The 26,001-nt window shown below is 38.8% G+C and overlaps 2 protein-coding genes across 3 annotated transcripts; one reads left to right on the top strand and one right to left on the bottom strand.

Annotated features, from left to right (window-relative positions):
- Positions 1-1,682: 1,682 nt before the first annotated feature.
- On the bottom strand, positions 1,683-14,963 carry LYPLA1 (lysophospholipase 1). 2 transcript variants are annotated; one of them, XM_042029012.1, is made up of 9 exons: positions 14,820-14,963; positions 14,392-14,423; positions 11,288-11,353; positions 9,770-9,817; positions 8,868-8,938; positions 8,220-8,293; positions 7,394-7,495; positions 6,615-6,791; positions 1,683-5,176 (listed from the first exon to the last, which is right to left on the bottom strand). In XM_042029012.1, exons 1-9 carry the CDS (start codon positions 14,886-14,888, stop codon positions 5,123-5,125), a joined length of 693 nt encoding a protein of 230 aa, XP_041884946.1. In that variant the 5' UTR covers positions 14,889-14,963; the 3' UTR covers positions 1,683-5,122. The 2 variants fall into 2 exon arrangements, with proteins under 2 accessions (XP_041884946.1, XP_041884947.1); XM_042029013.1 differs by lacking the exons at positions 14,392-14,423; positions 14,820-14,963 and adding an exon at positions 14,503-14,618.
- Positions 14,964-17,738: 2,775 nt separating this feature from the next.
- MRPL15 (mitochondrial ribosomal protein L15) lies at positions 17,739-26,001 on the top strand. The gene is made up of 5 exons (XM_042029003.1): positions 17,739-17,895; positions 18,797-18,954; positions 21,307-21,472; positions 21,942-22,065; positions 23,309-26,001. Exons 1-5 carry the CDS (start codon positions 17,797-17,799, stop codon positions 23,644-23,646), a joined length of 885 nt encoding a protein of 294 aa, XP_041884937.1. The 5' UTR covers positions 17,739-17,796; the 3' UTR covers positions 23,647-26,001.

Below are 26,001 nucleotides of genomic sequence, written 5' to 3'. Positions count from 1 at the left end.
TGCAGATAAAAAAGGATGCAATGGGTTGCTCTTTTCTAGCAATTGGTCCTAAAAGAAAAACATTATCTACTGGTTCACTTTGTGGATGTCCATTAAATTATACAAGTACTTTGTTTAAATCAACTTTAATCAGCTATATGAAAGGCACTCATTCAACTCAAAGAGAATTAATAAAACCTGTTATCCCAAAAGCAAATGGTGGTAAAATGAGAGTGGCAAGCGATGAAAAGGAAGAAAAAGGAGGTGGGGGGGCAGGAAGGGGGAATCTGTTCTACAGCTATTAATCTTCAAAGAATCACATTTGCAATTTAACCAACAGACATTCTGAAAACTTCTTGAGTCATGTTCTTCACTTACACCACTGTTCTCATATTATATCTGATAAAGTTTAATACAATATTACATTGTGTTGCTTGGGGGTTTTTTACTATGCTAGTTTCAGGCAATGTTTCTCCTCACAATTACCTTATCAGGGATGCCAGGGCTGAAAGTAAATAGAAACTGAGCATCACTCAAAATGTTTTTCATGAAATATAAACTGGCAGACTACCCTGTGTAATATTGCATCTTTATTGTTACTAGCTATTCTTAGACTCTTGATGTGCCACAACATCTTAACATAGAGCACTTCATCTATCATGCATTCCCACACATTCATGGAATTCCTCGCTGTACTCCACGCTGACTTTAGACACTGCAGCCTGTGGAGCCAAGCGGCCTTTTAGTTGCTTTAAGCTGCTTGAGGGGGGAAGTCTGCCCTTACCACATGCACACCCCACTCCCTCTCTTCCCAGATAATCCCACATTTTCTCTAGAGTGCCCTGCATTATGTATAGCACTGTTCACCCTCAAGTATTAAATTAAATAGCACAGGTAACCCCGACCTGAAAATTGTTTCTTTAACAAATCTGTTAAGTGGTGTGTATGCCAAACCTTAATCAACTTCAAAGCCTTTCCAACAACACAAAACCCCCAGAGAAAGGTGTAGCAATACAGAGAAGACTTTGGCTCTTCAGCGCCCTAGAATAACTCTGCTGGAAAATACCTTAATTTCTTCTATCTTTCAAAGTTATTGCAAATTCCAAGAAAACAAGTTAAAATAAAATTAACCCAGAATATGAAAACCACCTTCCAATCATACTTAGGATTCTTTCAACAAAGTAGCAAAACATAACTTGGTAAGTGATTTTCATTTCTTTCCACTAACTACAAATCATTGTTCTTCTGTATGCATATATTACCATGCAATATATTTGCAAGGAGCCTCCAGCGTGCCTGTTTCACAGCATGTAAAAGCTCAACTTCCTTCAGGTAAGCATTGAATAAGTCTTTAATACTTGCCCAAATGCTGATCGAAATTTATTTCACAATGATTAAAAATGGAAAGGTTTTACATTTTCCCTACTACAGAAATAATTTCCAAAGTTAAGATTTCTTATCATAAACAAAATCATTAAAATAAATTACATCTTAGCTGTTTATATTAAATATAAATGACTTATACTTCTTAACACAAGGAGTAAGCATTCAGCACTTGTTTATAAAATTCAAGAGACACAGGCCTTGTACACATGGCTTTGTTAACATCTTACAGTTTGCCCTCAGTCACATCCATCAATCCAAATAGCACCTCTACATAAAAGACGCATCCAAATGATTTCAATGAAGTGCAGAATACTCCATTAGAGAGAACATGTTTTAATTAATAGTTCTAATACCAGTTTTACAGTGTACAGTACTTTTATCAATCTACTGTGTTGTAATTATACAAGATAGGATGAATCATACAGCCCTCATCACAGTATGGACCCCAGTACAGTTTTACCTCAAGAATAGCTGGAAAATTTGGCTTATAATATGTAATTCAACATGTTTATTGAAAAGTGGGCAACACAGTCTAACAAGAAGTCAACTTCTGACAGTACAAAACTGCAGTTAAATTTAAGTACCATTTTGAAATTAAGAATACATTAGGGAGTTAGATACCCATTGAAACAAACCGATCTGCAAGCAAGGTATTTTCTTATCAATGCTTTCACACATTTTATAGACATCATCTCCTTTGGTGGAAAGTCTAACATTACAAAAAATAGACATTATTGGACAGTTTCAAATTTTAGTTTTTGAGGACAGGACATTCATATTTAGAACACTGACAGTCCAACTTCTCCATTTTAATAGAATACTATGAAAACTCCCCCATCAGACTGAGCTATTATTCAGCCTCAAATACACGCATTATAACAACAATCCCAGCATCAAATCACTTCAGGTGGTGAAGAAGTTCAGCTTCAAGATCATACACAAAGCTTTTAAACCAGCTGGGAAGTTACAAAAGACAGGAGCTCAACATACACAGTGTAATATGGGAGGAGACAGACTTGAAGTTTCCTCTAGCTTCTGGGCTTTTTAAGAACCCCCAACTACAATATAAACATACACTCCTGAAGAAAAAAATAATGAGGAGAATTCTTCCTAGAATACAGAAATTCCAAGTAAGTCAAAACATTTACTTATATTTACTTTGGTAACACAGCTCATTGTAGATAAAGCAAGCAGCAAAACAACAATATGAAAAAGAATCTTGTTATGATAGCTGAATATGTGAACAAAGTTAACACATAAAAACCATTTCTAGAAAAACATCTGAAAGCATCATGACAGTGACAGTTGAAGCTGACTTGGATTAGAGTGTCTAAGTACTAGAAAGTGACCACAAGCTGTAAACACAGTTCACCAAACTGAAGAAAGTGTTATGAGGCTAACACAGAATGAAGCTAGGGCAGATCTCATTTTAACACCTTAGAAATACTTTTTTAAACTAATTCCTGCCAAAGGAAAAATATGTGAAATGAGCACACAGTCAATTAGAAGTTAAGACAGATGAACAGCGTTATCGACAAATCTACAAACAGAACATGAAAATAATGAAGGAAAAATTAGAAGCTTGTGCGAGAACTTTGGAAACACACCAATACTCAGGGAATTGTTTAGACAACAGGGAAATGAAGATAAATCTAAAGACTAAGAGAAATAACATATAGTTTGCTCACCAAGACAGCAATTCAGCAGAATTGCAAAATCAGCTAATACAATTTGGAAATGAATCCAAGATAGGACATAATGTTTTCTCAAGAGAACTTTGGCACAACTACAATAAGAATATTATTGTTTCTTCTGTGAACTAAATTAACTGAAAGACAAATTGGCCAATCTATAGAAGAGAGTGACTGAGAGAAATGTCTAATTAAACTTCAAAGTTAATAAAAATGCCCTCTTAACTACACAGATGGAATATCTAAAACTGTTTAATTACCATTTAGGAAAAAAACCTCCTTTTCAATTTTACATGTTAAGAGATGTTTAATAACCCAGAGAAACTGGATTAGAAAAGCAGCTTGCTAAAAATGAAGTGCAACACATTAAAAAAAAAAGCACTGAAAACTGGTAACTCAGACTAGGTAAACAGGTCAGATCTCTGGCAGCAGCAATGTTAAAGGAGAAATATAAAGGTGCAATTCCTCCTGTATGTATTTGTACTGGTGATGCCTGATGTAAATCCACATACACCGTAAGAGGATCCCTGGGAGAGGAAAAGTACCTTAAATGCAGGTGTGAAACACAGTGCTGACATGACAGATACATCCAAAATAGAAATATTCTTTGACTGAAAGCATATTATAGGATAAAACATTGTTATGCAGCATATTATGCAGTAAAAAGTGTAGTGCATTATTTTAAACACTCCTAGTGTGGTGACAGGCTCTGAATGCTACAGAACAGCTGTCTCCAGCAGTAAATTATAGCTCTTAACTGAAAAAAGCTATTGAGTGTGCATCAACTCCTGTAAATCAGTGCATTCTATGATTTTAAGCTTCTGAAAGAAGAAACATTCTGTATCTTGTAAATTTAATTTTTTTTTCCAGGGTAGGTCTTCATATTCCTAGGCTATACTGATCAAGGGAAATTCAGAAGGATAGATCTGAAAATAAAATGCTTTGTTCCTATTCAGAAAAAAAAAAAAATCAAGTCTCAACATGTAATAAGAGAAAGTATTATTTGGTATCATCTAAAAGCATCAATTTAAAATCTACCTAAGTTATATCCCAATTGCACTTATATTTCTAGTAAAAAATAATTCAAATAAGTTGATGTGTGTTTTACAGATGAGAGTTCAACAATACACAGAAGCTGCACTATTTTCAGTTATTTACTCCAAAGCAGACAGAAAAAACTCAAAACTATATCCTGTAGTTCATGTGAAACACAAACAAATGAAAACTACAACAACTAAAATAAAAGATGAATATACAGTACGAAAACAAGAATTCTTTAATGAAACTCGAATCAATCCTATGCACTTCTTCAGAATTCTGTTCCAAGTCAACATTTGCAATGAGTTTAAAAGAAAAAAGACAATAAGTGACAAACAACAGTCTAATAAGGAATGAGTCCCTTTAGAATTTCCACAGTATTTACCTATATAAACAGTTTAAAATTGAGGTGGTTTAAATGTAAGAAATACCTTTGCCGACTTCTAGTCATTATAGAACAACCCTCCTTATCTGTTAAACAATTAACATATAATCCTTAAAGCTTTATCCTTGGTAGCATTTATTCTACCATTATATGCCCACTACATTACATGTTCTGTACTTTATGCCCACTGTGTTTTAGGTCGTGTTCTTTATGCATTCATTACATAAAATAAATGTTTTCATATGTTTTCAATGAGTATTAAGAACAAATCACATCTCAAGTAAAACTAAAGTGGTCACATCTATGTTGCTCACTTAAATTTAGTTTTTTATTATTTGTACAAATAGTTTAAAATTCTGCAATCAAGAAAAAAAAAATCAGACATCTTGAAACAGTCACATTCTGTCATTGTTACCTAGTTCCCTCATTCGTATCCTTCCCACCACTGGGTGATGAATACTAAAAACATTATCATTTCTTGTACATGTGTATTATTTAATCTTCATTGTAAGTATAAATTTGCAACACAGTAGTAACACTGCAGGTATAGAAATAATGTTTCTTATCAGGCATATGAAAAGATTGAACACTCTACCACAGTTGATGCTGGTGTATTTATGTAGAAGGCTTCTCATAGATCAGTTCAGTCTACGCGAGGTAGATGTTTGTCTATGAACTGTTTTACATCCATCATTTCCTGTTTAGAAATAAAAGTATGCATTAGTTGAAGTTCTCTACTACTACATAATCAGCTACACTAAATCATGCTTTAACATTTCAGTTATAATGAGCAGCTGGGCTAGAAATATTGAGCAATTAGTTACTTGATTACCACTCTGCACACAAGTCAAGGCTGATAACTTCAAGGCACTATGCATGCAGAAGAGGCTAAAATACAAGAAAAAAAGCAAAGACTACTTTTTCTTTCTCTCTGAAGTTGAACCGGCAAGATACATATTAATCATCAAGTGATCTTGACAGCACCAGGCTGACTATGTACAGGGTTTCAATGTAGCTAAGGCCATAGCTTGGTGTATACTTTAAACTTTTACAAGTTAGCAGCAGCATGAAAAGCCAGCAACTCCTCCTCCTAACCATTCCGCTTCATTTTCACCATGTTTCCTTCCTTAAGGAAAAGCAATGCAGCAAACTAGACTGAGAAACTAACCCATGTTAACATTTTTTTAAAGTCACTGTTGTAAGAAACAACACATTACTAATACATTTGTGTAACAACTCAGCAATATTACAGCCTAAATGCAATACAACTCTGTAAATGTTGCAAAGAGGTTGTTCAAAGGTACATTTCCCACAAGACGCAATAATCCAAATTAACAAATATTTATTAAAATAAATTAACTGCTGCCAACAAGTGGCAAATCTGCTCTTCGCCTCCTCTTTGATTTCTCGCTCCTATCACTTAATTTAGGTGAGTTTTGATGTTCCAGCTCCCTACAGCTGCAAACACTGGAGCCAGCAGCTTTTGCTGTTTTAGCAAGTTGAAATGGTTCAAGGAAGTTTCTCATCTGCCCCAGAGTCGGTACAAGGAGGAAGTGAGGGCCACAAGGTCACAAGCAGAGGGAGTCCACCCCTTTCTGGCAGCAGGAAGTTATTACACCAGCTCAGCTCTGTGCTGAGCCACAACCATAAATACAGGTTATGAGGCTGCCTCTTCCATAGTGTCAGCCCTCCCTACGTATTCCTTCAATGTCTCCACCCACAGAGCTCCCAGGATTCTTCTCTCCAAAATACCATCTTGGATTTATGCTATGAGAATCTGTCTTTTAACTCAGGTTAAGTTGTTTTCTCTTTTTACTAAGGAAATAATAAAAATTTGGGGAAAAAGAACCTTTTATAGACCAAGTTGCCTAGTCCCAAAGTACTATCTTATGAGGAAGTTCTCACTAGTCACATGAACTTTTGCTCTGGATGCTTTTTTAGCCCAGAATTCAGTTACTCACCAAAATAAGTAGCAGGAAGGACTTGTTATTGGAAAAAAAAAACAAAACAAAACAAAACCAAAACCAACTGATCAAAACTAACAAAAACTAAATCCCCTCCCCAAAGCCTATAAATATGTTTTGAGGGAAAAGAATTAACTATACCCAGCTAAAACAGTGTATTAAGAAAATTACCTCAAGAGACGAACTATGCATCAGGCCAGAGTAAGTCTTGAAGGTTACGTTGGCTGGATTTATCATACTTTTAAGCTTCTCAACAGTGAGGGAACCAAACATTAAAGGAACCAGAGGGTCACAGTCCCCATGGCATTGAAGAACAGCAATATCCTTGTTGACACCACTGATAGGGCCCTGAGAGGTGTGGAATTAGACAGGAGAAGAGAAGAAAGAAACACTAAGTGGAGATAAGGCTAACACCTTTGAAATAAAATAATCCCATGGGACTATACCCTGTGGCATGAAAAGAAAATTGAATTGTGAGGGGAAAAAAGTACAGTACATAGTCTGCAAGCTTCTAATGAAGTAAACTCTGTACCTGACAACACATTAAGCTCAAAGACCTGAAAATAAAATTTGGCAAAAAGTTTTATAACAGAAAGTCATGATTTCTAGCCAAGTAAAAAACCTGAAACTTTGCTCAAACATCCAGTCTCTAAGACAGTGCCTTGCAGATGGAACAAATGGCAGACAGAAAATTAATCTTCAAGGAAAATTTGTTATATCCTTTATACTTTCTAGTAGTATCATTTTAAGCAGAAATTGCTACTGAGTGTTTCTCCATTTTCCTTATTTAACAAAATCTAAAATTTCAGGGCCCTATTTTAAAAACTTCCAAGTTATCAAAGAACTGTCAACATCAGGTAATAACAATGACCACTAATTCCTGCACGAGATGCCATCTTCAGATATACTCCTTCTCCCAGTGCAAATTATCTTAGGAAAGAAACAAATACCTGAGGAAAAGAGGCCCGTAGAGGAAGCCAACAGCTGAGGGCTATGACGCCTGCTAATTTTTGATGTGTTGTAAGAGCTGTATACAATGATAAAGCACCCCCCTAAAATAAAGATATAAGTATTAGAATAATGACAGTAAAGTTCTTTTTAATGTGTTTCAAGATCTCTGATTTCTCCTTTAAAAGTCTTTTTCTATTCCAATCTATTCTTCTTTAGAGACAACACTAAAAACAGTGTTTATTTACAACATATGTTTTGCTTTTTCTCCTCTCCTCCAAGTCCATGTAGTTAATTCAGAAGTAAGCCAGCAAATTTACTGTAACTAACAGCTGTCCAAAAAACCCCAAACAGACTATTACTCACAACAGTATTATCACTACTTTAGTATTTAATTTATTTACATGCAGACTGGGGAGTTGATATACGAACCAATTAATCCTCTAACCTACCTACCACAGATGCCTTACAAGTATGAAGGAAAAGATTTCCCAAATAAATCCAGACCACCAAATACCTACCAAATTCAATTAAAAATACTACCAAGACTTTCAAGCAAAACTTTGTAGGTTATGTGCATAAAGATTTTAAACAGACTATTAGTTTTAGTACCTTTTTTACACATGCATATTCATTTTCCAGTGAACAGTAATTCTTTGCATAAAACAAAAAAACTTCATTTGTTAAAGCAAAGGAAAATTGACACCTTAAAATTTTAGAGGCATCTAACATCAGCTGATCTCAAGTTAAGTGTCTGGGTTTCCAAGCTAATAAAGCTAGGTTACTTTGCTAGAAAAAAGACAATGGTTCTTTCCAACCATACCTTACCTGAGAAAAGCCTCCCAGAATAATTCGATTGGAAGGAATTCCATTTCTTACTTCTTGATCTATCAGTGCTTTAACTGCAACATAAATAAAGGCCAGTAGTTAAAATCCCCTCCATTCTCTAGAAAGCCCAGACAAGGAAAGATGCCTTCTTCCTAGCATGAACAGAAAGTTAGTGAAAGCAAAATCTAGGCTGCTATACATTAAAAGTACCAAAAGATCTAGAGCACAGTCAGAAATTTCAGTGCCACTGTATCATTTCCAAAGAGAAAAACAAGCAAATAAGTCTCACAAAAGCCCCGGTGCTGGGAAGACGGTATCCTCTTCCAAGTAAAAGCAACACAACTGAATGCTAATACAGCTCTAACCTGTTGCACTACCCAAAAGCTCTTAAAAAAACCCTACATTTGTTCCCATATTTCAGACCATGAAGTGTTTATATTGGTGAGTTACTCTACTTACTAACAAAGTTAAAAAACAAACAAACAATAAACAACTCATCTAGCTAAACTTTGGTCAGGGATAATACCATATACACATATTCTTTTCCCCAGAAATAATGTCTTTTGGAAAACCTGTTTCACATTGATAGCTCATTTTCAAGAACACCCAGAAGTACTTTTAAGACACAAAAAATACTCCTAAGCATACCACTCTCTGCCGCCTGCTTGATCCCAGCTTCATCCTCCTGTGAATCTGGAGAAAGTCCAATGATATCAAACCTTACAAAAACATCAACAAGAGCATTACTCATTAGAGCATCCATTCCACTTCCTTAATACACAAATAGTAAAATTTGGATGTTTTCCAGACAAAAATGTTAGCTGTCATATTGTTTAGTACCAACTACCCATGGATTACAAGAAACAGAGGACAATCTGCAAATGTGGCTTAAAAGACTAACCAGCAAGGCTTTTCTGAGTTTTGCCATTTTCTGTAACTTACTGAAGATCAAGCAGCTCAGTTGTGATATTTGCTTCAAAAATATTAGCAGGAATTCTGCTGCGTGTAAACATTAAAATATGGTTTGAAGAAATACAAGAAAAGCAAACACAAGTTACTTTAAGGGAGAAAAAAAAGCCCAAAACCCAACAAAACCGAAGACTGGTTTAAGATCATTGAAATCTACCATATTCTTCTTGTTCTCTATTCAGAATGGATGTTCTAAAGAACAGTTTCTACATATCCTACTGACCCACCAAATATTACTCACTAGTAGCAATAATATTTCCACTCCAAGTCTCTGCTTCTACTGACTATGAATACAGACACAATGCATACTACAGACCATACCTGTAAAATAAAATGGGATTTTGTTCTAAGATACACAGATTAGTCCTGAGGAATAACCACTACCACAGGTACAAAAGAATAATTACAGTGTACTCATGACAGTACTTTTATAAGAACAGAACTAAAGCAAAAAGGTTTTTACACTTGCATGTGATTAAAACCAGACACTCAGGTTGTTCATGATTTTAAATTAAGAACAATGAGTTCATACCCTCAGATATAATTTGATTAGAACCATCTGCATTTGAACAAATACTTACCATGATGGCATAGACATGTTCATGTTCAAAGAAACTGGCATAACTGGCCTAGAAATGAGAATGAACACTCCTGACATAAGATATATACTGAAATTCAATAATGCAGATGCAGTAATGTCATGAAATTACATATCCCCTAACTCTGTCTTATTTTTAAGCAGTAATTAACATTAGCTGCTTTGCAGCATCTGTTGAAGAAACTCTGTTGAAACCTGCCAGCCCAAACATATTTAATATTCAGGGTTGAATTACCACTCTCTATGGAGAGCAACCAAAACATTAATGGGCTGCCTTAAATGTGTGTGTGCGAGTCCATAAATCCCATACAGGTATTTTTAATATACATATATAATTTAGTTATTTCTCAGTAGGAGTTATTTATCACAGTTCCACACACATGTTCAGTGGATTATGGCACCTTATACAGCAGCATCAGCAGGAAGCAGCCAAATGCAGCACGTGGTGGAGCCTGGCCACACATGTTTCTGTCAACAGCTGAATCTGCTTAGGCAGTGCCTGCCTTCACTGCTGGACTCCTTCCCACCCCTCTGCTGCTGTGTGGCATCTTTTCAGCCATACTACGGCAGCTTCAATGGATCATGCCATGGATCAAATCTGGCTTTAGTTTTAATCTGTAGGAACTGAGCAGCATAAGTTCTGCAGGGAAGGACTGAAAGAAGACAAAGGGCAAGCAAAGAAAACAGCAGATATTGCTAAGCTCCTTTTGAATAGCTCAGCAAAGCTTGGCCATGTGGTAAAACAAATTACTAAATCACAGCTCAGTAATGCACCAAAACATTGCTTCCTTTTCTCCCTATCATCTCTGCTCCACGTCTGCCAAGACGGCTGGAGCAAAAAACAATCTGAATAAATTAAGATTATACGTTATTAGTTTTTCTACCGCCAAGTAAATACTAGATAGATCTTACTGCCTTATTTACTGATACCTGACCATGCCTAGAAGTCTTTAACTTCTCACATTGCACAAAGACAGCTCAAATTGCTTTATTTGCTGAAAATATCAATAACTTGTCAATCTTTAAATTTCTTTGTAATCTACAGCAAGTTACAATCTACTATACAGATACACATAAGTTTAAGTACATATACCTAATACAAATGATGTGTAATGGTAAGTAAAACACAAAACCAATATTCTTTGACAAAATTGTTTTTAACAAAAGACTGGGGGGGGGCAAGGAACAAACAACCCAGCGAAAAAAAGTCAAAATATTATTTTGCACATAAAACTTTCCAAATATGTTTTCAATCTGAATTAGTAACAAAACCAAAATACAAATAAAAATGCAGTTTTGCCCCAAAGTAAATCACACAGCAGTTCCTAAAAACAAGAAACATTTAATAGCATCAACATTATTTTAGAATGCGCTTTTATATAAAAAATGAAATGCAGAGATAGCCAAATACAATTTGACTTCATAATCTGTGCAAGTGCTGCAAGTGCCTTAACATGCAACTCTACAGTAAAAGGTAAAACAAGAAAAGTTACAAACTTACGCATGTGGGCAAATGTATTTCACATGGGGGCTTTTGATACCAGCAAGTGCTTCTGACCATCCGTGCCTGTTAACAAAAATATATTCAATTGCATTTATGTGGTGGCTTAGCTCTTATTTCTGTGTTGCTGTATCAGCACAGACCAAGCATGAAATATGCTGAATTAGATCAATACAAACACACGCCTAGAAAATGTTTACATCAACCACAGTATGCTATGAACGTAATATGAAACTTAGAAGGTTTGTTCAGCCCTTGAATGCTTGTGACATATATACAGTCAGGGAGACTTGATCTAATTTGACTGCCATAGTTGTGGCACAGCTACAGAAATACCACTTTGGCTCCAGGCAAAGCCTGCTCTGTATCTGTCTGGCTTTATTAATTTGTGCGCCACAACAGATGCACACCGGTATCCTGCTTCCAGGCAGCTCAGAGGCTGCTGTGCTGCTCCTGCAGAGTTAAGACAGCTTCTTTGACAATCAACTTGCCACTCTGTGAACCACATTTGCTATGTGGGACAGTAGCAAACTGACACCTAAGCTACCTCCACATGGAGCCCACCTAATCAATCAGCCCTATTAACTTCAGCTCAGCTTGAATGCTCTTGGATTCAGGCAGTCCTGAACACCACCCCAGATTGCAGCAGCTTTTTAATCTCAAGCAGATACTGTATATGAATGTCCATAACAACACAAGATCTGCACAGCAGGTGAGTTAATGAGCTTCCTCCAAACCAGAACACTGGAGAGCATAATGTAAAGACTCACTCCAAGCCTCATCTAGATAGGAACTGACCTTGACCCAAATCTGAACCCATGCAGAACCACTGCACGTGCCTGCACATGGCTTTCCAGAACACTCAATAGCACCTGCATTTCCTGATTTTTCTCATCATTTAGTATTCCTAACTCACCCACTGAATTAGACACTGGAAATTTGGTTCTAAGCAGGAAACGTCTTTAACAAATTCATCAGTGACACAGCTGAACTAATCAGACCAACAGCAGACCAGCCATAAATGCATGTTTGGTTTAGTTTTAATATCATCCTGAAAAGTTAATGTATGTTACCTAAAGTTAAAGGCATTTCCAATACACTGGTATCACAGACATTTGAAGCACTGGCTGTGTATCTCAGCCTACTTCTTACCAGTTTTTTTATATATATTATTAACAAATTGCAGGTAATATGACTTGCACGATATTTGCAGTATCACAGGAGGTCAAATAAGAATCTAAAGGAGAAATATGACTGAGAAAAAATAGTTACATAAGAATTTGGGAACACTTTTTAGCCTACTATAAAGACCAATTTGACAAATTTGGAAAGCAACATTATGTGCACATTAATGCAGGCTCCTTAGAACAATTCTCTATGTTGCACCTTTTGTTCAGATTTTGACAAGTATGTACCAGTCTTTAAGTGCCATTTATATAGGAGCTAAGAGAGAAAAAGAACATAACTTCTGTTAGACACATTCCAGAGTAAGAGAAATACACTTGGTAAACTGAAGCGATGAATTTAAAACTTGATGTGAAGTGGAACAGGTCAGTTTAAACTAGGGAAGTTATAAAATTGTTAATAAATTCACCTCAGAAAATTTTTTGGGTCACTACTACTGTTTTATTTAAAAAAACCCCAAACAGCAGTACATCAAAGGCAGCCTATTAATCTAATCTGCAGCAGACTAGAAGAAGAAATACAACTATATCACTGTATTTCCACAGACGTGTCATGTCTTGTTAAATGCAGACATTCCAGTACGCTCAGTGCATTTGCAAGATTGAAGCTGTGCATTAGCTCCAACACTGAAATGGAAATGCCACCTTGTCTAAGGAATACAACTTATGTAAAGAGCAAGTCTCTCTTTTTCACCCCTTGCCAAAACCAACATCAACCTGATTTGCAAGGACTCAAATTCCAAAAGCTCAAAAGATTCTGCAATCACTTGCTGAACATTTGGTGCCAAGATGCAGGCAGTACTGCTGCCTCAGCTGCGTTCTAGCAGCAGAAAGGAAGAGGGATAATGCAAACACGGCGCTGTGTCAGCACAACAAATCAGAGCAAAAATCTCCACTTGTAGAATACTGCCAAGTGCATGGACTTGACTCTTTTTTAACTTACTAAATGCCCTGGTTATGCAAGTTTTAATTCTGACAGCTAAGTTTTGTCAGTTCTTTGGAAAAAATTACATCTTAAACATAGCAAGTTTCAACTGAGAGGGAACATTCAAGCTCCAGGTAACAAAAGTTCTTAAAAAATATTATGTAATTTTGCCCACAAGGGAGCACAATAGACAAAGCATTCATGCTACCTATTTTCAGTATCTAAGTGCCAATTCATTTAAAGTCTTCCACTAAAAAGGCTTTAACACTCTCTTGTTAATTCAATGCCTTTAATGAATGCATGCTTATTTCTGGGCACACACAAGCTTCAAACAGAAACATCACACCAGAGCTAGAATGCCTCCCAGAAATTCCCTACTACTCTTTCCATTTCTCCTCAAACATGGAAATAACAGGAACAAAGCAACAGGCCATTTCACATTTGATTTGGGTGGGTTTTCTTGGAGTCTGAAGACCTTATTCACAGACAGCAATCTGTAGACATTAGGTGACTACTTTGGAGTTTGCTTAGATAAATCACAGGGGTCTGGATTTTAGTGTAAGTACAACATATATTGATGAAGAAACCACGGACTAACTGCACCTATTGGCAAACCAACAATCCACAAGTCTAGAATAAAAAAGAACCCTAAATTTCAACAAGCATAGGAATAACCAGAAACCCACTCCCAGGAAAGCAAATGATCAGAAAACCACAGACTTCTTTTTCTACAAAATTTGTCACAAGAACAAAAGAGAGATCACATTCAGACCAAATTAGATGAGTAAAGTTTTTGAGGACTTGGTGGAAAATTTTAAGTAAATAGTTGTCACCATCATTGCAGGACACATGAAGTTTTATCTGTTGCTGGCCGCTGCATTCAGTAAAGGGCAAAATAAACTTAAGTAAATTTTAACAGCTCACATGTTTAAAATACGCAGATTATATTTGAAAGTATAATAGCTACTGAGTATGTAACAGATCAGAATACACACCCGGTATCTCCTAATCCGTGAAGAAAAATGACCTGAGAGAAATAAAACAACAACAAAAAAAAAAAAGACAACAAAGGTAGCGGTTTAGGATCACTAAACAAACCAACGCACCTCGCCCACGGGCCCCAGGCGCCCACCCAAGGTCAGGCACAGTTCGGAGCACGGCACCACTTTCTCCCAAGAAAACTCCGCTTCGCTCACTTCCCCTCCCCGGCCCCGCCGCCATCAGCGGCCGCTCCCCGCGGGCACCGCTGACCTTCCAGGTGCCGAGCCCGGCCCGCCTCTGGCAGGGAAGGAACGAGACGGGCCCCCCGCCATCCCCCTCAGCCGGCGGCGCTCCCCGCCCGCGCCTCGCTCCCCGCCCGCGCCCGCCGCGCCAACAAAGCGGGGCGGCAGCGCTCCCTGCCCGAGCCCCCGCCCGCACTCACGGCGGCCGTCGCCTTCCTGGCGGCCGGGACGATGGCAGGGAGAGGAGCCGACATGTTGTTGCCGCACATACACCGGGCTGCGGGGCGGCCGGCGGGACACGGGCCAGCGGCGGGGAGGCGGCCCGGGAGGGCGGCGGGAGCCGGGTGGGAGGGGCGCGGGCGGGCGGGCGCTTTGTGCTGTGCTATAAGGCCCGGGGGGGAAAGGAAATTACGGTGTCCTTAAATAGGTAAAATATAAAAGGCTAAGTCAAGGGAAGGCAGGAAAACCAGCAGAAATATAGCAAACAGCACGGTTAGACGGGGCTCATCTGTCCTCATCGGATCAGATGGCTTCACCACCGATTTAAATCTGGCTTACAGCTCACAAGTCACTGATTCTTACTCATTTTGAAATGTGTTAGGCTCTTCAGGCACTCTGGTTGAAGTTACTGGATCATTCCAGTCCATTCCAAATACTTAGACCAACTCTGAATATGTATGGCAAACACATGTCTATCAAAACGAAATACTTTGTTCTTTGTCTTCTATTCCATACATCTTTGTCAGATATTTACTCCCAGAAAATCAATTCATTGTATTTGCCGGATGGTAACTGGCTGGCATGGATGCTTGTTTGGCAGCTCCAACAGCAGCTGAATGCACACTATACTTCTTTCACATCCTTCCCACTGCTGTGTTCCATATCAAACAGGGATGATTCTTCACAAAGCTTCTGCTCATCAACATCACCAGCATTGGCTGCATAAAATTTATTGGAAAAGCCTTTATGCCAATTGTGTAGCATTGAATACACATCCTCTTTCGCCATGATGTTTTGATACATAGTATTTATACCAGAGCATCCCTGTTGTTACTAAAATTGGATTACTTCACAGGTAACTCTTTTTGATTTGATTTGTCTCTAATTTAGCGTGTGCTCCTGCCTCATGTACTGTGCCCAATTCAAGTCCATTAAGAAAATACATTAAAAAAAAAAGTTTATGCATTAAAAGTTCTTCAAATACTAGGAACTTCACATTATGTCAGGTGCTTATTAAGTATGCTGAACCTGACTCCTGCTCTAGATCATCTTTTTGGGACATGAATAAAATTTTGCTTTCCCTCTCTACTCTGCTATTTACCACGTAAATGTCACTTCCTTAAGGTGAGCTGCTGCTGAACCTCCAGCCTAAGAAGTCAATAGTCTGCTCACAAACAGAACAAGACTTTAATATTTTAGTCAGTAGAGATGGAATGATCTTACTTGAATTCCCAGTTGCTGCTAGCATGGCCCTGGGGGCACTGGATCAATGTGAGCTCTGCATGGATTGGGCATGGGGCAGTCTGCTGGTTACAGGCAAGTGTTCAAGAAATTGACCTTCAGGAATCCCAAAGAAATTGCTGAAAACATCTGAGCTGTGAACCTTTCAAAAACTGGTACATTGGCTGTCTCTTCGGAGTGAGATATCTGTCATATGTATGATACTGTTCTATCTGATTTGAAATTTCTGTTTAAAGCAGTGAGAGTTTTAGAAGGCAAAGCATTCTCTAAATTATGTTGTTTCCCCTGCCCTAGAGGCTAAAATGGGCTTTAATAAGATGATTGTCTATACCAGCATCTTGTGTATTGTTACAGTGTAATTTTTCTTAAATTTTTTTTTTTAAGAGAGTAAGAAGCTATACAGATTTCATACTGGAACGCACAGATTTCTGCAGCATGATTTTCATTTTACCCCCATTTACTCTCAGGGCTGGCAGAGTTGCTGCCTGATCTCTTCTCCAATCTGAAGCTGACATTCAACATGGAAGAAGGTATTGTCAAACAGAAGTTTCCGGATGGAAAGCAGGGTATTACACCAAGGAGTATCAGCTTTCACAATGGGAACTGGCCTTTCTGCTCTGTAACTCCACAATGGCAGCATCTACAATTCAGTTCTTCACTGCACTTAAGTCTGCACTCTGCACACCCTTCCCACCAGACCACTACACTGATGGAAACTGCTGTATGGTTTTCCAGTAGGTACACATTTAAATTTATAAGACTGAAATAACACATGTGATCAAGTACTGCAGCAGTACTAAGAAAGTCTCGGTCTTGGTCTTGGCTTGGTGATTTTCTCCACAGTGTCCGGTGTGGGGCTGTGTTTTGGGTTTGTGCTGAACACAGTGATGATAACACAGAGATGTTTTCGTTGTTGCTGAGCAGGGCTCACACACAGCCAAGGCCTTCTCTGCTTTTTGGGCTGCCACGCTGGTGAGGAGGCTGGGGGTGCATGGCAGGGTGAGAGGAGACAGAGCCAGGACAGGTGACTCCAACTGACCAGAGGGATATTCCAGACCAGATGGCATCATGTTCAGTATGTAAAGTGGGGGGAAGAAGGAGGAAGGACGCACATTTGGAGTGATGGCGTTTGTTTTCCCAAATAACCATCACACATGATGGGGCCCTGCTCTACTGGAGATGGCTGCACACCTGCCTGCCCATGGGAAGCAGTGAATTAATTCCTTGTTTTGCTTTGCTTGCGTGCACAGCTTTTGCTTTCCCTATTAATCTGTCTTTATCTTAAGCCACGAGTTTTGTGCTGTTTATCCTTCCAGCTCTCTCCGCGGTCCCACTGGTGGGGGAGCGAGCCTGCGTGAAGCTTGGTTGCTGTCTGGGGTTAAGCCTCGACAGCCTCCGACCGTAATGGGTATTTCCAGTACCGGCACGGGCTGCAGCACCGGCCACTCGGGTTTAGATGCAGCCTGATGGTTTTAAGGACTCGGCTTTGAAACACTTGGCTGAGGTCTCTGTAATAAAACAGCAGGTGCTGGGAAACGAAGCGTAGCGAGAGCCCTTTGCTCAACCATTGGAATTCCGAGCTCCGGCACCATTAAAAGACCGGGCCCGCCCCGCCGGTGGCTGCGCGACACTGCTGGGAAGGCGCGGGAGGTGCGGTTTACGGGGCTGCCGTAAAGCGCCGTGGCCGGGCGCGGGCGCCCTTGAGAGTGAGCGGCCATGAGCGGGAGCGGCGGGAACCGGGCCCTGGAGCTGCTGCGCTCGCTGCCCAGGGTCAGCCTGGCCAACCTAAGGCCCAACCCCGGCTCCAAAAAGCGGGTGAGTGCCTGCAGCCTGCCGGGGGGGCCCTGGTGGCAGGACTGTCTCTAGGCAGCCGGCGCGCCCGGTCCCGGCGTGGTTCGCCCCCAGGGCTGTCGGAAGGACATCACCCTGGCAGGACCAGGAGAGCGACCTGGCCAGAATAGGCGTGGAAAGGCAAAGGAGTGGATGGCACTGCTGTGTGTGTTGGCCCCGTGCTTGCCCTTTGCGTGCTTTGTTGCCGATGTGTGTGGCCATCCCCACAGAGAACTGGCTGATGAGTGGTGCTGGCTGAACCTCAGGTCCACTGGTGGGGCTGGAGGGAAATAGTAAAAGGTTTTTCATTCCACATGTTAATGGGATGGAGTAGTATGTTTGGAAAGGGAAGGTCAGAAGGCTTACGAAGAAAAGGCATGTGATGCCAGCTAGCATTCTTTTTACTGTCTCTTGGAAACAAAACTGTTACCTGTCTCCTTATAAAGTGGTAGAGAAATTAAGACAAGAAACCAGGGAGAAACCCTGGGGGGATTTGGGGGGAATGTTGAACAGGGGGATGAGGTTCAAAGGCTGAAACCGTAGGAACAGAGAAGGGAACAGCAAGCAGCACTCTCCTAAAAGTGCTCAAGACTCCCTAGAGCTACTAAATAGTATAGAATTCAAGTGCAGCTTTGTGTTAGACACGGCCATCCCTGCCACCAAAGGAAGCTGACTTGTCCCCATACTATTTGTGGTGCCAGCCTAAAGCTGTGCTCTGCAAAAACCATTAACTGCTTTTCTGTTTTTCCACTAGAAAAGATCTATAACATAGTTTTTTCCTCAAGAATCAGCATTTCGCTCAATTGCTTATATCTCAAAAATCTAATGTTTTATAGATACTTGTCTCTGAAGTAGTCGACTAAATGTATCATTGCTTGTTTTGAAGGAAAGAAGACGTGGCCGTGGAAGATACGGAGGTAGGAAGTGTGGCCGAGGTCACAAAGGAGAAAGACAAAGAGGGAATCGCCCCCGATTAGGCTTTGAGGGTGGTCAAACTCCATTTTACCTGGCCATACCAAAATACGGATTTAATGAGGGACATAGGTAAGTTTCTTCACGTTTACTTGGAAATTAATAATTGTCTGCTTTTCTTGATCCTTCTCCTGAAGCAAGAATCTAATATGCCAGAACAGGCCTAACTGAAAAAAGTTCGGCGTCCCAAATTTCTCTCAGGTTGTTAGCTACTTTACCAGAAGAATCTCCCATTTCTTGTGAGATCATTCTTTTAATTATTTCCTGGTTTGCACATCTGCTTATTTACTCTCTTCATAATCCTTCATGTGTAGCAGGCTACCCTCCTCTTCCAGCTGAGTGAATTTCTCCTCTGAAACTATTCCTTCATTCCTGCTTGTTTTTCTCTTTCCCTCATAACCCAGTGAACTGAGTGGGAACAGTCCCAGTGACAGGAGTGAGGATGTTAGGCATGGAGGTGTAATCCAAAGCCTTGCTTTGTTGTTTCTCCTCACTTTATTCACCAGAAGCTGCCATCCAAACAATTCTGCTTCTCTTCATGGTTGTACCTTTTCAGCACTCTGACACTGTGGTCTTTGTCTATCTGTGCCCCACCTGTTCCACCTAGGATCCTAACAAGCTCTTTAGTACCAAATCTGCTGGATGAGGCATTTAGTCATCTTTCACCATTGTTCTCCTTGGGCATTCTGCCCTGTTTAATACTTTTGTCCTTTTTGCACATTGCAGTGGTTTGTGCCATGTCTTTATCCCACCTTTCTAATGTTTAAGGTTATTCTTCTAACACGTCTTTTCTCCAGTCACTGTTCTCACCTGGAGAGATGTATGTCAGCATTTTCCAAATTTCCTTCACTTATATTGATAATTAAAAAATTTGGATTAAATTTTTTTTATTTGTTTGGGGTTTTTTTAAAGCCGGGCTTGTTTCATCAGATAGCATTTGTGTTAGGTGGGTCAGTAACCATTTTGTTGCTTTTAGATGTGGTCTTGAAAACTTCTGTGTCCATACAATGCTGCTACAGGCAGTAGTAACAAAAACCTACACCGAGCAGACAGTTCAAGGATGAAAATACTAATGTGTATTTGTGAATTGTTAGACTTGATTTCATGTTCCATTTCCTGATACCACTGGCTCAATAGCTGAGCACTTTTATATTTCCATTCTTTATGCATGTGGTAGACTTACAGACCTGTCCCAGTTGTTACAGAGTTTTCTCTGAATCTTAATAGTTTGGAAATGTGACTCAAATTCTATTTTCAGGTACTGTTATTTCCTCTTGATTGCTTAAATTATTATAAGAGTAAACAAGAAGCAGTTTCAATAGCTGAAAGCAGTGTAGATCCACAGTCCTGCAAAGGAAATGCTCTAGAATGCAGACACTCAGCATCTTATGTTAATAGTGGTCACAAGTTCATAAATATCCAACAGAAAAAAATCCAGCCTCCTGCAGTGACAAGAAATTATTAGGATCTTGCTGTTTTTGACAACGTCTGACAGCATATGAAAACAAAAAGAGTGCTCTGTAGTTTCAATGTCAGTGTAGTTTAAGTGTCAGGCTACTGTAAATGTTTCTGTGGTGACCACTGTAAGTGCCCTCGAGTGACGCTGTTGGGGCAGGGGGGAGCACACCAAGCAATGTCTCTGCCTGTTTACCTTCACCTCACTCCTCCTCCTGCCTCCACTTCTTGAACTTTTTCTCTGTAGGGAGCTATCTGACAGCACAAATTCTGTAAGTGGCTTGCCAGTGACAGCGATCAGCTGCTTCCCAATTTTTCAGTTGCTGCTCAGAGACTTCTGATAGCAGCCATCAAATGGATTGTAGGAGAAAGTTTTGAGCATCAGCATTGATGGTGTGCATAGACAGGAATAGTCTCTGGTATTAGAAAACTGTGCTAAGGATTGGTTTGTACAGTAAAGTTAGAACTTCAGAAAACACAAAAGTAGGTTCTGCTGAAGCCAATGGCTGTTGACAAGAGATTCCAGCTCCCTTTGGGGATGTGGGTTAATGCATATTTTCTCAATATTTCTCTTCCTTGATGGTGTTTTGAGGGAGATTCCTTTCAATACTTCTGAGAGGTCAGGTACAGTGGTAATGGATCAGAAAATGTTGGATGTAAGCTGTGCAGGAGCAAGTACAGAGTTTGTCTGATAGTCTTTGACTAAGTTTGTATGGGAGGAGATGTTTGGTTTTTTGACTGTCTATCAGTGAAGCCCCCAAGCTGGCTTCACTTGGAAGGTGGTAGTTATTTACAATCTTGTTGGTTTGCCAAGAAATGCTGACACTGTAGTGTCTTAGTATTTTTTTAGTTTAGGAGTAGGTAAAAACCAGAATATCTCAATTGACCAGTTGCTATTAAAGCTTCAATTTTGTACATTTCTCATTGTTTTGTTTGAGGTGTTTGGTTTTTTTGTCTTTCTCTCCCCAGCTTCAGACGTCAGTACCAACCTCTGAGTCTTCAGAGGCTGCAGTACCTGATTGATTTGGGCAGAGTTGACCCCACACAGCCGATTGACTTAACTCAGCTCATTAACGCCAGAGGTGTGACAGTGCAGCCTCTCAAGAGGGATTACGGTGTCCAGCTGGTGGAGGAGGTATGCAGACAGCACACTTAGTACTTCAGGCTTTCAGATTGTCATTCCCGCAGTTCAGAAGCATCTTTGATTCTCCAGATCAGTTTGCTGTGAAATTTTTGTGTATCATAAATCCACTAGAGGGCACTGTGTGTCAGCAAAAAAAGAAACAACTCAGGAGGATGTTTTCATACCTGAGGGGCTGCAAAAATGAGAGTTAAGGAGCACATAACAAAAGGCTGAAGAAGTATTTTACAACAGAAAGCTAAAATGTAGTGAAAGAAATGTATGAATATTTTGGAAATGGAAAGGTTTTTTTAATTCAACCCAAGTGACTGAAGGCAATTTGGTTACCTATCTTGGTGCAGGGAACAGACAATTTATATTATTTTGCAAGATTTAATGTTCCTTACAAGTTTTCAGAGAAGAGTAAATGTATATCTTAAAATACTCACTTTAATGTTATTGTAATATGTGTTGAAATTTACAGGGTGCTGATGTTTTTGCAGCAAAAGTAAATATTGAAGTGCAGAGGGCATCTGAATTAGCAATTGCAGCCATAGAAAAAAATGGAGGCGTAGTAACAACGTCATTCTATGACCCAAGGAGCTTGGGTAAGAACTTCTTTTAATTTCTGCCTTTTTTTTTTTAATGTGCCAAAATTAAATGATCCAAATCAAAGTTTCAAACACATTTCCTAGTAGAAAGTCATCAACTTATAAAAGCTTCAAAACCAATTACGTGTATATTTACAGAGTCATAGAATACTTTGGGTTGGGAGGGACCTTAAAGATCATCTTATTCCAGCCCCCAATGATGAATGATAATGCATCCTCAGTTTTGTCTTTTTTCAACCATTCACCTGTTTAGTCCTTCCAGCATCAGTAGTTGTATACCAATCAACCAGTTAAGGAAATCTGAATAGCTTTGTAAATAGAGGACCTAAAAATAGTGTTTAGCTGAATTTTTGTCTTCTGTTTCCCATGTTTAATAGCACTAAGAAAACTCAGGAAAAAATAGATTTAAAAAATACTGTGCGTGTTTATATTTTTAATTTAAAATGCTTTTCCACTTAAAGTGAGGAAGTAAGTTACAGAAGCTCAGAATCATTCCAGTTAAAATGGCTATTGTTTTCAGAACTTTCACTGAAGAATGAGGCTTTGCTTTGCTTGAGGCTGCATCCTGCCTAGCATTCATTCATGCAGTTTTTATTGACAATGATGCAGCTTTCATGTGTGAATGAGGCTGAGAAGAAGAGGAATAGATGTTTTTAGTGTGCAAAATATGCTACCCTGGAGTGATACAAGGGATTTTTTTCATTCCAGAAAATAATAAAAATAATAAAGTTTAAAGATTCTGGAATTTAATTTGCCAAAATCAGTAAAATTTGAGGAAGAGATGATAGTCCCACAAAGGACTAAGTAGGTACATGTGCCATTGATACTTCAATTAAAATACTTATAGAAACACTAAATTTGGCACTTGTTGGTACACTGTGTAAGTAGCCATGCAAGTGCTTTGCTTCAAACTTGGAAATAGACCTTTAAATAAATGGCAGCATCTAGCTTAGTTATGGTTATCTTTACCAAGCAGGTGTTCTAAATGTATTACAAGTATCAACTCCTCTAGACTGATGCTGTAAATACCAGTTAAAGCAGAGTTGGTTGTTTGGTTAAGTGAAACTTGCAAACCACTGTCTCATTCTGAACAAGGATATTCTTGAGATTTGATTTTTTTGTTTGGAACTTTTTGATATGAATGTAGTACTTAATTTAGTAGAAAATAAGGTGTCATTTAATATTTTTAAATCTGTATTATGAGGTGCAGTCACTAATTTTCTCTCATGTTTGCCCACAGAAATTTTATGCAAGCCAGTAGTATTTTTCCTGCGTGGCAAACCTATCCCAAAGCGAATGCTCCCACCTGAAGACCTTGTCCGGTACTACACAGATCCCAGGAATCGGGGGTACCTGGCAGATCCTTCTAAGGTTGCAGAAGCCAGGCTGGAACTTGCCAAGAAATATGGCTATGTTTTACCAGACATAACTAAAGATGAACTCTTTAAGATGTTGAGTGCACGCAAGGATCCCAGACAGATATTTTTTGGTCTTGCTCCAGGATGGATTGTAAACCTGGCAGACAAGAAAATTCTAAAACCAACTGATGAGAGTCTGTTGAAATACTATAGCTCATGAATTCAGGACTGGAGACAACTGCAGGTGTACAGGAAACACCTGGGTATGAAATAATGGATAGAAGTGGTGTGTGTTTGTTTGTTTTTAAGACTCCTATTATATTAGACAAAACATAAATTTTTCTTCATGTAATCTTCTGGTGTAGCTCTCAACTTTTTTAATGTCATAATAGGGTGTATCAAAAGTCTTAACATTTGAAAACTATGTGGAGTCTGACATAAAGTGTGCGTCTGGGCACTTTCTCTTCCAATGGTTTGCCAGTTATTGTTTCAGACAAAAGGTTTTGGTGTTGCATTTATTTTTAGAGGATAATTCCAAAGAGTTATTTGACCTAATAATTAGTTTATATTCAACCCCCCCCAATTTAAAATCAGAAACATGACTGTACAAAACTAAAATTAGTTTTAGAGTCATATTGCATAAAATTATAAGTTCTAGCAAATGTGTATTGAATAGCTGTAAGAGGTATTTTTGGTTGGGGAAAAATAAAAATAACCAAAAATTACAAAGTACAAAAGATTTCATTAACTTCTCAAATTCCATAGCCATGTCTTGGGTTTTTCCATTGCCATTAATAGCACCAGAGCCTGAGAGGTCTTGATTTTTTTATCTTACTTCTTCATATGCAATTGAGAAAGACAGAGTGTGCAGTTTAAAATAACTTTCTATGTAAATTTGGAGGGGGGGGGGAAGATAGCTGTCTTAATTCAATGACTTCTATTATTCAAACATAATTTAAAACTTGTCCTGACACAAATGTAATCTCATTAATAAAATTGCATAGCAGGATCCAGAGTCAATGAAGGACAGATTATGAAGGATGGGGATGTGATGGGTGAAGTACACAGTTAAGATTCAGTTTTCAGCTTGATCAGAGGTTGCATGTGTGACAGTGGACAAATGAATTTAAATGTTGTGAAAAGTTATGAACAAATTGTGTTTATAGGAAACAGCATTTTAATCACATCAACTTGATTAAGTCTTGAAAAATATTTTCCAACAAAGGTTTCTTTTGTCAGTCTCTCCAGAGTGCTGCGTTATTAGTATTCGAGAGTATTCTAGGTTTTGTGTGGAAGCTTAGGATTGGACATTTGGGACAATGAGCCAGACACTAAAGAAGGATGAGGGGGGAGACCAAGATAATGTATCAGAACATGCTCTGACTGCTCAGAAGTTAATGAGCTGCTTCATAATTTCATGGTTTAATTGAAGCTGAATTTGGTTTTAAAATAGTTATAATTTGATTATAAGAATGCAGGAAGCAGTCCAGGCGACCAGAACACGAGAAGTCATCTTGTTTTCCAATTTTCATGTGCCTTTGGAAATGCTACTTAGAGTTTGCTGTAGCTGCCAAACCGTCCTCTGTGTGCTAGACTCCTCTTTCTCCCGTATGACATCTGTATTTTGCTGGTATACCTCAATGGGGGAGGATTTAAGAAAAATCTTACTTTTCTTTCAGATAATAAAAAGCAGCAGATGAATTTTCGTTGATGTTTGTCAACCAACCCAGATTTTTCCTTTGCTCAACAACCTGCCTTATCAATTAACATGAGCATCTGTAATCACAGAAAAAAATAAAACAAGTTTTCTCACTCTGATTAAATAATCTGAAATCAAGAGATTAAGAATAGAAAGTCATTAAATTTTGACAATTTACTCTTCACCTTCTATTGTTCCTTGTTAATGTGTGTTAAATGCTATCAGTAATGGTCATTCTCCCAGCTTGGAGTTTAAGTATAGGTGAAACATAGCAAAACAACAGCAATATAAAATTGGACTATGAATAGCAGGAATTTTGTTTTAGTGGCATTAACATTCATATTTTATAAGGTGCCCAACACTTTTTTGGCACGTTAAGAATAATGCTGTGTGCCAAAAAAAGTACAGTTGGTGTTAACTTGAATGTGAAGTAAATAACTTTCTCACTTTAGATGTATCCTGTTCTGCATCCTGATGATTGTTGGTTTGGAACCTTAAATGACAAGCAGTACTTTTTTCTTTTTCTTTTTTTTTCAAGTTTTTGTTATTACAATGACTTTACAATAACAATATTACTACTGCCTCCATTTGGGAAGGAGTTGGAGAGGGGGAAGAGTATTTATTGCCTTCCCTTATTTGTGCCATAATGTTTCTGTTTTTATGAATCAATTCACAATTGTATTTTGTGGAGGTGGTGGTACTCAACAGGAAAGCTACTTAACTGGAAGTGAAGAAGGAAGTTAGTCATATTAGTGAAGACCAGAAGACAAAAGTGTTTATGTATCATTGTGTATTTTGGGGAGGAGAAGACGGGGGAAGGCAAGTTTGTTTCCATTTCTGCTCTTTGTATTAAAATGAACAAATTGCTCTCAGCAA

The sequence above is a fragment of the Corvus kubaryi genome, unplaced genomic scaffold (genome assembly GCF_017639235.1).
Source record: "Corvus kubaryi isolate FWS band 111438036 unplaced genomic scaffold, C.kubaryi_AGA036_p1.0 37312, whole genome shotgun sequence".
Lineage (NCBI taxonomy): Eukaryota > Metazoa > Chordata > Aves > Passeriformes > Corvidae > Corvus > Corvus kubaryi.
Note: the sequence above shows the minus strand (reverse complement) of the source record. Positions and strands in the feature narration are given on the sequence as shown.